The sequence below is a fragment of the Asterias rubens genome, chromosome 18 (assembly GCF_902459465.1).
Source record: "Asterias rubens chromosome 18, eAstRub1.3, whole genome shotgun sequence".
Taxonomy (NCBI): Eukaryota; Metazoa; Echinodermata; class Asteroidea; order Forcipulatida; family Asteriidae; genus Asterias; species Asterias rubens.
Genome location: NC_047079.1, coordinates 6391871 through 6403728, shown reverse-complemented (window position 1 = coordinate 6403728; position 11858 = coordinate 6391871). Strand labels below are relative to the sequence as shown.

The following is an 11858-nucleotide window of genomic DNA, read 5'->3' as shown; positions in this document are numbered from 1 at the left end:
CCATACTATTGCCAAAATCCACCCACGCTGTAACTTTAAAGGGGCTCTCACGCCACAACAAAATGTCATGGACAAAAAAATGACACAATTTTGTTTCTCAATGTTTAGTCTGTGTCGTTTTTATCAATATCATCAATAATACATAATGAGCATGAATAAATTACCACATTCTTAAATATTGTGTAAATTCTCAGTATATTTGGCATGTAACAATAAAGTTACAAATGAAAAAAAAAATATCTAAAAGATTTCCTTTAATATAACTTAAGGTCACACAGGTGAATTTTTAGGGTGGGGCTGGGCTCCGTTTTTTCATACATTGCATTGAGAGGAAGGCCCCATTGGTGGGGGTGGGGGGAGGGGGGGTGGAAGCCGAGATGTAAGGGTGAGAGAATCGCTGGTTAGTGATAAAACTCCTTGGGGCGCTGTGAAGTATTATGATATACTAATACATCAAGGCAAAATAATATGTAAATTGTTACGAGCCAAAGTCAATTAATAAGTCTAACCTTAGACACATTGTTTGTTATGCATTTTCTTTTTTAAAAATTTATTACAGAAAATACTACAATCAAATCTTTGATTATTTTATGAATTAACACTTTTTCAAAGAAAATTTTATAAAATGACAAAAACAAAAACGTTTGCACATGATATAGACTTGATAGACAAAGATTACATAATTTATATTTATTAGGTTTTTTTCTTTTTTCAAAAAAAAATTAAACACACTTTTGAAGTGAAATAGAAAGCAAAAACTATTAAAACAAAACACTGAGTACAATGTTTGTCCATACATGGTGGTTAAACCACCGTACGGCAAACCTCGCTCCAATATCCAATAAAACATTTTTTAATGAGATATCGCCCGACATCTCAAGGTTGAACGTGGTGAGGGCTACAACTTACGGTCAACGGGAGTCGTTGAGAGGGCAAGACCATTTTCATTTTGCTGGGGGCACTTCCATTGGGAAAATCTTAGGGCCTATGGGAAACGATTGAAAGGGCACTAATGCCAAGACCAGGGCAACAGGGACCTTTGTGGCCTCCATACAATTTTAGGTATGCGTTTTATAAGCATAATTTATGACATGGGAAACGATTGAAAGGACACCAAGGCAAAGACCAGGGCAACATTGCCCATGGCCTTCGTGGCCTCCCTATAATTTGAGCCATGCGCTTTAAAAGCAAAATTTATGATCTTATTATAATTATTCTTCGTCGTTATAAATATCTAAGAGCGACTTCACAGTTAGGGACTGCTTAAGTTCTTCCAAAGTCGTTGACGTCCATGCGTAGAATTCCACTGTGTGCAACCCCTCTACCATCAGAAAACCATTGTCCGAGAAGCGACCCTGGAGTCCAGGAGCTTCCAGCCAGACGAAGGGAGCAATGGCTGGGCTACTCAGCTGGATTGAGAAAGTGTCTCCTTCAATTTGCAAGACGGAATGCTGAGGGGGCGAACAAAAAATACACAACTTTATCAGTATGTATATATATTTGGTTTGCGGTAACACCATGAGTGTATCTACTTGCCAGGTAGAGTTTGTTCTTAGAGAACTGCCTTTCTTTATTCTACTACCGCGGAATAGATTGTTCAGGTGTTCGGGAGACTTCTCAGTTCTGAAAAGAACTGTCCTGCTTATTAACTATTACCCGGGCGGATGGTATAGAAAATAGGCTGGGACTACTACTTTAGCTTAAAGGATCATAATTAACTGTACTACCGCAGAGTCAGTTCTTAAATTGGTCTCAACGTTTCGACTAGCTTGCTCTAGTCATCGTCAGCATGACAATACTCAGGACTGCAAGCACTCAAATTTTACACTGGGCGCAGGCCAGCAGCCGATTTCACAAAATAAATGGAGTTAAAAGGATCAACAACCACAAGGGAAACTGACTGAGTAAAAAAATTTGTAATAATATTTAGGTTGAACAAAGAAAAAATTGCTAGAGCAGGACTTGAACCTGCGACCTCCAGATTAATGTGCCGGCGCTCTACCAACTGTGCTATCTAGCCCTAATGCTGACATAGGGAGACCTCCAACATCAGGCTCAGTTTGTAGAGCACGGTAGTCTGGAGGTCGAAGGTTCAAGATCCGCTGTTGTCAATTTTTCTTTGTTCAACCCTAAACCAACTTCAATGACTTACAGCAATTTTTGGTTGTTTCAGTCCCACAGCCTTGATGAATGATGTTAAGAAGTAAGGGTTTAACGGCGACGTTAAAGATGGTGTGATGCCAGTGACTTGGAACGTCAAGAAGCACGCCTCTCTCTTGGGGCAGTTAGCTTCCGACAAGATGTCTGCCGTCTTGCGAACATAATATGCCACTGCACTTTGCCGGACATGCTGTCAGGGGAGAAATGAAAACATTGAATTAGACCTATTGGTAAGGGGAACTGAGGGTGGGTCCGGAGACTGTGGCATCAGGGAGGGTGGTAAATAAGATTGCCTTTTAATGATTGTGACTTCACTGCTTTTCTGTTGAGTTCAAGGTTCAAGGTTCACATTGCCAACATCAGCCTCTACATTCTACTGACCTGCTTAAAAGGAAACTGCCATGATTTCAGCGGAGTCTGGCTAGCCCATGACCACACAGAGATGTTCAAAGTGCCATTCAAGATCGGGTGTACGTCGGTGATCACATAGACGGACAGAACACCGTTATCTTCTACGCCGGACGCTAGAAGTGGAGCAAAGAAATCTTTGGCGTAGTAGTGAAGCATTTTCCATTTGCCTTGATATTCTGTGGTGGAGTATAAAACAACTCAGTCACTTGAAAACAACTATATATTCAAGAACTACAGATTCAAGGTCAAAATAAAAAAAAAATTAAAAAAAATCATTAATTTTAAAGCCATGCTCATTCCATTTTGTTTGACGACGAATGCTTCGTTGCATCCGTCAAAAACGGAAATTTTCGTGGCAGAGCATTTAAGAGCACCGGACTCAAGCTCTGGTGTTTCTGATCACTTGTCGAAAAAAGTTAATTTAAATAAAACTCTGGGATTACTCACCAATGGACGCCCAAGATGGTGCCTGCCAGATGTCGTTGAGCTGCCAGTATACCGCCCCCATTGTCATACCCTCACCGTCTACTAGGGTGGTCTGGAGTCGGCGATAGTGCTCCGTCTCATACTTGTAGCAGAGAGCTTGTGATATCTGGAATTGTAAATCAGTAAAAGTGTCTTTTGTGAGGTAAATCTTTTGTGAGGAAATACATCCTAGTGTTGATTACATCTTGGAAGAGTCAACCCTCCTACTGTTTGATCAATCAATATCATCCACTGTGGTTTTGAATGATATATGCACTATGTCAGCCTACAATATGTTATCATATGGTGAATTCATTTACACGTACAGTCAACCCTCCTACTGTCTGACCATTTAATATCATCCACTGCGGTTTTGAATAATAGATAAACTAAGCCAGCCAGTAATATGATATCACTTTGTGAATGCACCTCGACACAGTCAACCACTTTGGTTTTCAATGATAGATATAAGAAAAAGTTTGGGGTAACACCATTCTGGAGAAAGCGATCAGAGCCAGAAGACGATCAGAGCATACTGATCGAAACGTCGAGTTGAAACCAATGGTTCTTTTCAGAACCACCCCAATTCATTTAGAGATAGTCATTACATGGTGTTACCGCAAACCTTTCCATATCGTATTTCCATCATGCAAAGTTTCAAATCCTACTTAATGATAGTGTGAGTCTTGATCACTCTTAAGTGGATACATTATAAATGTATCATTAAAAGATCGATTTATACATTAAGTAAAAAATTGTATACCTGAGTTAGGTAAATTCTGTCCATAAAACGTTGGGTTGTATTACGGGATGTAGAGTCGACAAAGTGCCGGGTGATCTGATCCATCATCTGCTTGTTACCTTATGAATATTCATTAAAGAGAGGCTTCAAGGTCTAATTCAATTTTGTGATGTCATTTGGGGTCATTTGTATTGGCGACAACGCACTTCTAATACTAGTCATAGTAATATACATCTTAAGATCAATCCTAGCTCTTTTTGAAACCAAGACCAATAACAGCAATAGGAAATAGGAATAGGAAACAACAAGAAATACTCCGTTCAAGATGTGGGAGGAAAACCCAAATGGGGGAAAAACCCCGAGCAATGAAGTGGGGACTGAAAACCCAACACGCAAGGTCTGAAGCGGGATTCGAACTGGGGTCCCCCAAGGTGAAAGGCAGGAAAAAGAAACCACTAACTCAACCTGATCCCTTCAGGAGAACTATAATTTGAGAAGAACAAATTCAAGAAAAGCAGAGTGGGACCATTCACGAAAGAAGTTCAGCTTTGGTCTTACCATTTTGATGATGCTGTCGATGCATGCTGAAGTTACTATCCATCGACCAATCACCTGCCTTGGAAACTTGCCTCAGCGTTTCAAGCGAGGGCCATGATTGAAAGCCGTACTCCGATGCGAACCTCGGCTTGGGATATATTGACGTATTCCAACAGTCATCGTTGTAATTGTAGTAGTGCACTGTCGGGATAAGATAGTTTGGTTAACACCCAATGGGCCATATTTTTGACCGCGTGAGGGCGCTCTCAATCACTTCCGGGGGTATATTCATTTATACCCAAAACAGTTTTTAAAGATTGGAACACATTATAACCACAGACATCTAATCCATCACAGACAATAAGACTTTTAAAGGAGCCGTTATAATCCACCTCTAAAGCAAATTGAAACTACGGCGCAACAAAAGTGACAGAACGCCTATTAATTTGTGCAGGGCGAATCGCGTGTACCCCCGGAAGTGATCAAAATACTATTTATAGCGCCCTCGCGCGGTCAAAAATAAGGGGCATTCAGACGGAACCCTAGAGTCGTGCCGAACCGATAGAGTAGGAGCACAACTTCCAACATTGGTTCCCTCTTGGTTGTCTCCCAGGGGTGCAAAGATCAAGAAAAATGAAAACATCAAATGTCTATGGAATGTTACTGAAATGTTTGTAAAAACAAAGATAAGTCTTCAGGGTTGTTTTGGAAATGTCTTTTTCTGGTATCCTGCTCATTTCTGCTAAGCAGAAAATTGTTAGGGAATATTTTCTGCTTAGGCAGCCGCTATGAAATCTACCCCCAGGCCTGCGTTAAATATTAATTTTGCCCTCACCGTCACCATAATGAGGGTCGGTAGGGTCCTGGGCGACCCATCCTTCGGCTTCACTCTCAGGCCCGTTGGATGGACTGGAACTGACAGCGGGCAACTTAGAGTTCTCTCTCACAGCGTCCAAGATTGTGTTGATGTACAGGGTGACAAAATCTTTCTGGTACAGCGAGAAATTATTGGCTGTCCCATACCTGCAAAGAATTATTTATTGACTTTTCCATCAATTAGATAACAGAAGACAAACAAAGATAACACAGGAGAATATCGCTCCCTTACACCTATCAGTGCCCAAAAGTCAAATTGGCTACGGCTAGATTACTGGAATCGGCCAATATCTACAGTAATAGCCAATGATTTTAGAAAGGGTACATACCAGTTTTGTCTGAGGGCGACTTCGTTTTCATTATTAGCGCTCCATGCAATAATGGAAGGATGACTCGCAAGACGTCTTGTCTGCAAAAAGAATTCGTTTGAGAAAATTATCAAAATTATTATAAGTGTCCTGCCTTTTTGAAAAATGGAAGGAGGTTTTCTTTTTTTTTTCTTTTTTTTTTTATGGCTAGCCTAAATTTTTTTAAAGACAACCGGCTGGGCTATTTTTCAAAAAAATTATTTTTTTCATCTTAGATCGTTAAAAGGTATCCTTTCTTTTGGTTTGAAAAAAAAAAGAAAAAAATGGAGGCTGCCTCTAAAAAGAAAGCAAGCGGGGACGCTAAGCATGTTTTTACAAACTATGTTTTGAACTTTATACCTGCTGAATGACCTCCGACTTCACACTGCTAAGAAACTCTTCATCCACCGGATACATAGCGCAGGCAAACATGAAGTCCTGCCACACCACGATACCCAGCGCATCGCAGATTTCATAGAAGGCGTCCTGCTCGTACACACCGCCTCCCCACACCCTGGTGGCGTGCATGTTAGCGTCTACAAGAGACTGTAGAAGACGCTCCAGCCGCGGGCGAGACACGCGCTCCTGGAATGCATCTGCGGGGATCCAGTTGGCCCCTTTGATGAAAGTGCGTTGATTGTTGATGTTGAAGAAGAACGACAGACCTGTTTGGAATTCCAAAGCAAATTTTATTGGTTTTTCACTATTTTCTCCTGACTAAAGCCTGGTTCATACTTCCTGCAAAGGCGAATGCCAATTTTGGTGACGCAATAACTGGTACGCGCTCTCTTTCCAATTGTGCCGCAAGGAAATTCACTTTGCTCGCAACATTTGCATGAAGTATGAACCAGGCTTCACACAACTGATTACTGTAAGCCAAATTGTTCGCCATTGCTTCGTATCCATTACATTATACTTTTTCATTTAATTTTTATTAATTATTTCTTGATCTATTCTTGACTGTCTTTGACTTAAATAATTGTATTTAATTTGTTAATTATTCTCCCTTCTTTCACCAATATAGAAATAAATGTTGAATGAATTGAATTTATCCTCACACCTTTTGTTATCTCAATGACTTACCTGCAGTCTCATTTTTAATATCAGTTACACTCTTCTCAACAAGTTCTACACGGCGGAACCCAAACAGCAGTGATTTGATCGACGAGTCTTGATCATTAGATGATCTACCTCCATTAGACAACGAGACTTGCAGTTGATAAAGCTGCTGATCCCCAAAGCCAGCAGGCCACCATGTCTTTGCCTGTATAACAAATCCACATCATAGGGCTGCTGATCAAGTGGTAACATTTTTACGAAGTCATTTATTAAGAATAGGGTTACTGGGTAGGGTTCTATACCCAGGTGACTTTAAAGATGCTATGTCAGATTTTTGGCCGATTTGACCCCAAAATTTTTATTTTAAATTCAATAGGTGTTTTGATGGGGGTCGAGAAAGCTACAAGCTTTCATTTGAGCCATTGCTCGAAAAAGTCCGCCAATTATTGGTAGCAGTGAAATAAAGTGCTCAAAATTAGTTTTTGTTGGGATCCCGACAATATATCACGTGACCAATTCTTATGTGTTTTATAAGAAACGTTTTAAATTTTTGTCATGGTTCCTGACCATTAAAAGTAAAAGTTAAACTTTTTTTCATTAGAGCGGGTGATACTCTTTGAAATACCATTCACTCAAAAAAATCTATTTTTTAATGTTTGGGGCCAAAAATCTGACATAGCATCTTTAATAAAAGAGGGACAATAGGAGGTGCACAGTTGCAGGCGTATACACACTTGTGAGCGAGTGTGTGCATTTATACCTTTGGAACTTGAAACTTCATGGAGAAGTTGGTATTCTGTTTGGTCAGCTTGACCGTTTCAGAATGGCTGACATTCAAGACTTTGAAGACAGCCTGTAAGATTCCTGGACAAGAGACGGAAGCGCCAAGCTCAAAGAAGGCTGTCACTTTGATAGACCAGGGCGTCAAATGTAAATCTGGAAATAGACACAAAATTATTTTGAGACAACCGTAAAAAAAGCTGTGTCCAATTGAAATCTCAAAAAAAAATTGAAATCTCCCCCAAAATCGTCAATGTCTGCGGAAACTGTTTTAGAGGTAACATTTGTGCAAACCATGATATGTTTTTGTTATCGTTATAACAGGCCTGATACTTCACAGATGCAACAAAGGTCATTGCCTTCAGGCCCTTGAAATACACCCTCAAGGAGAAGATGCCTGGTGCCCGCGCTTGCCCCTCTCAAAAACGAAGCATACAGGCCTGGCAGTAGAACGCCGCTATACCAAACACTGTAATAAACAATACTTGGCTACAACCAAACACAACCTTCGGCCCCAATGTGTTTGTGCACAACACCTTCATATCTGCATTGATTTTTTTTCCCAGAATGATAATCTCAATGTTTAAAAAACTCACCAGTGAAAGGAATTGCTGTGGCAACAACGTCTCTGATGACTGCACAGTCAAATGTTTCGATACGGATATCTTTCCTGAACAAAAGATTAAAAAAGGTTTTTGCAACTAATTAAAAAGAATTCGCTGTTCAAAAAAGATAAATAAAATGGTCCAGGATCATTCAATTTTTTCAGGCCGTTACACAACCAAAATGCTTTTACACCAAAAAAAACCCGCTAATACCCATAAAAAAACACGAACCAGTGAAAATGGGATCCGAACCAACTCACCAAATACCCTGAGAAGCAAACCCAGGCCCCCAGTCCCATGCAAAGGACGACTGCTCCTTACGGATGAAATTTGGATGGCAAATGCCATGCTGGACATCTGGCGGGCAGTCGGGGGGAATGTCGTACGCTTTGTGGGCTTTCCATTTGTCGAGAGCGTAGGTGATTGCAGATTGGAAGGCGATGGATATTGTGTTGTTTCCTTCCTGAAGGGGGAGGGAAAGAATGGCCAGAGATGTTACTGTCAGTAACACCTCTCAGATTCAAATTGAAGTAGTCAGCTTCTTGTTAAGGCTATGTGACAAAAGACTGACACAACCTGACGAAGGTCGGTAGTCAGCAAGCTGAAACACTTGACGTATCAGGGAAGACTTCTTGACGTAGCTTTCTCATCTTCAAACTTTATCTTCAAGAACCACCCTCCCTGACGTTACACAACCACTTATTACAGAACTCGTCCCCTGCTTCGACGGCTTCAAAGAACACATACATACAAACAACAGAACATTTACAAAGTGCCTCTTCGACAAGATCGATGTGCTATAAAGTGAGCAAATCAATAAGCCATGGTGGACACAATGCTACAACACTGTAAGGTTTGGGTAAATTTGTGTGTACGTGTATACACCCAAACCAAACAGTGCACTCCTATAGTGTCCACCATACCTCAAAAAGGCTAATGGAACTATACAAACACATAATATTAAATTTGATACAGATAAGTTTTAAGAGATTTCTTGAAAATTGGCAAAGAGTTACAATTTCTAATGAATACTGGGAGGTTGCTCCACATTTGGGGAGCAACAAAGGTGAAAGTCCGATTGTGAACAGATGAGAGTGTTCTGATGGTTGATTGTTCAGTTAGGCGTGTGGTGTCAGAAGCTACAAACCTTGAGCACACCCTTCAAGTCAAACTCGTAGCGGATGAACATGTTCTTGGATCTGCCAATCGTCTTGCCATTGACTGTGATAAGAGAGATGGTGTCCAGGCCCTCACAGATGAGACGGACATTCTTTGGAGTGAGCTGCTTTGACGTTACTGATAATATAAGGGAAACAAATTAGAAGGAAATGTAATAATAACGACGATGTTACTCATGTCTCAGTCACGTTTAACACTAGCCTGACTTACATTGTTCAGTAAAAACTGCTGTAAACACCACTTCTCAATTTTCCCTCATCATCAGTCGGCAATTGCGTCCATTTATTTATTTATTTATTGGTTTATTCATTTCCTTTATTTACCCAGGCAGAGCCGCCAAATCAGTAAAAAACTGGTTTCCATTTGAAACAAATAAGCATATTTAAAAGTAAACATACACAATCACATTATAAAACTAAAGATAACAAATTCTGTGGCCGCCTCGTCCTCAAATTGTAATGGGGGTGAACTCCTGCTCTTATCAGCTCTCCTACGCTTCTACCACTCCACTTTGTCACATTCTCTATCCAGCGCAGCTTAGGTCGACCTCAGCCTCGAATTGTACCCTCTGGGCTACTAGATACTGTACAACTAACACTTGTTTGTAATACTCAATATTTCTTCCTTTTCAGATGTTTACTTTTTTCAAATCTTACCGCTGAATGTGCGAGTGTAAATCCAATTGTCGTAGGCCACCCAGCGGTACAAGACATCATTGTACTCTGTATAGGGGTCGTTAATTATACCCGCTGACTGCAAGGCTGTGTAGACACCGCCAGGTACAGTGGCCGGTATTGAAATACCTGCAATCAAGGTGGATGCACATTAGTTTATACGGGGGTACGCATGGTAGGAAATAAACGCATCACAAAATTTAACTTGACCTCGAAGACCTTCTCAAGCTGGTCCCACCATAGACTTGTGGACAAGTTGTTAAATGTCTGTCGCGGTGATAGCGTTCCGATTTTTTTCCGAATCTCCCCGCGATTCCCGCGATTTTCTCGCGAGACTGCTGGCACCGCCACAACTTGACTATCTCACCGCGTCAGGCCATTAACGACTTGTCCACAAGTCTAGCCCCACCAATACATTTGTGATTTTGATATATTTTCAACGCTCTTAATAATTAGAGCCAAACGAATAGGGAGAAGACAATGAAGTAATTTCAGTTTTAGATGTTGGAGGAAAACCCCAGAGAATTATTCCAGGGAAAACCAAAATAGTCAAGTAGGGACTAAAAACCCAATCTATAGTGCCCCGGAGGGATTCAAACCAGGGTCCCAGAGATGGAAGGCGAGGCACAAGTCACTTCATCAACCTGACCACCATTCAACAATGTTGAAGAACACTTAGACTTACTTCTATTTGCATTTGTAAGTGCCCAAAGTCCGCCAAGGTCAACTTTAACTTCTGCTCTGGTAGAAATGACTAAATGTACAATAATCAATCCAAGGTACTTGAGACGCATTGCGGATGCTTGTTGACGGTGTAGTGCACAACTATGTATGACCCTTTCATTCAATGCTAGCCTAGAAAGAAAGAAATTAACTTTATTAAGTTAAAAAAGATTGGTCATAATTACTTGTACCGTAGAACTAGTTACTTCTTCTCCTTTTACCGGTACTTGGCATCCTTTTTGGGTAACTTTCCGTATGGCGCCACCACTTTTTCACTCATTTTTACAAAAAGGGATATCTCATTGAGGTTAATTAAATACAATATTATTTCATATCGAATGAAAAAGTGGTGGCGCCATACGGAAACTTTTCCTTGCAGTGCATTTTATTGTACAAGGTGCAAGCAAAAAGTTGGGCGGTATATATGAGGTTTGTTCCGCTATCGTCGTTCGTAGAGACGGGCGAAGATAGCGAACATAGCTAGCTCATCATAGTTCTGGGAGTAGGTCATAATACAAAAATAAATAAATAAATTGGAGATTGGACCCAAAAAGGCAAAATAAAAATGGAATGAAATGAACATTATCATATTCATAAGGTTTAGCGCGATTCAGAACTGCAATGCGTTGTGGGAAGGCATATGGGGCAGTTTGCTATGCGGTGTATGTTGACGTTGTCATGCACGACTCGCGCATGCATCGCCCATATCTTTGTGTGGGTTCAACAGTGCCCTCTCTTGATATTTTGCTATTCGCGATAAACCTTGTGCATGATGTGGATGTGCTGTGGGGGCAAGTTCATATCATACAACAATACTTTCAATTCAGTGAATTCACAAAATCATGCATGCACTCTGATCTGACTCTCTCTGCTCTCCGTCACACTCAGCATAGAGTAAGATGCACTCAGGGATAACTTTCCGTATGGCGCCACCACTTTTTCACAATTTCTTACAAAAAGGGATATCTTATTGAGGTAAACTAGATACTGTATTATTTCATATCGTATGAAAAAGTGGTGGCGCCATACGGAAACTTTTCCCTTACCTATCCTGATAAAAATAGACGACCTCCAGCTCTTATTTTGCCACTGCTCAACTTAAAAAATCCCCCAAAATGATGACCAAATGATGTCCTTGTTGTTGAATTTCGTGTGAAGCGCCTTATTATTTACATGATGAACGCCCTCTATTGACCAATGGGTGTGTACACACGAGATCAAACTTGATTTTGTCTAAAAATAGATACACCAGTCCGTGACCGCGCAGGCGCAAATAACGTTCGACGTCACACGCACAGTC

At 40.7% G+C, this 11858-nt stretch overlaps 1 protein-coding gene across 1 annotated transcript; it reads right to left on the bottom strand.

The window, feature by feature from the left end:
- Window positions 1-580: 580 nt before the first annotated feature.
- On the bottom strand, window positions 581-11761 carry LOC117302519 (beta-mannosidase-like). Its single transcript, XM_033786489.1, has 17 exons — window positions 11605-11761; window positions 10521-10690; window positions 9818-9964; window positions 9130-9278; window positions 8243-8445; window positions 7974-8047; window positions 7358-7533; window positions 6622-6802; window positions 5899-6203; window positions 5521-5600; window positions 5151-5338; window positions 4337-4516; window positions 3800-3897; window positions 3019-3163; window positions 2542-2747; window positions 2153-2350; window positions 581-1451 (listed from the first exon to the last, which is right to left on the bottom strand). The coding sequence occupies exons 2-17, from the start codon at window positions 10627-10629 to the stop codon at window positions 1212-1214; spliced, it is 2679 nt and encodes an 892-aa protein (XP_033642380.1). The 5' UTR covers window positions 10630-10690; window positions 11605-11761; the 3' UTR covers window positions 581-1211.
- Window positions 11762-11858: the final 97 nt, after the last annotated feature.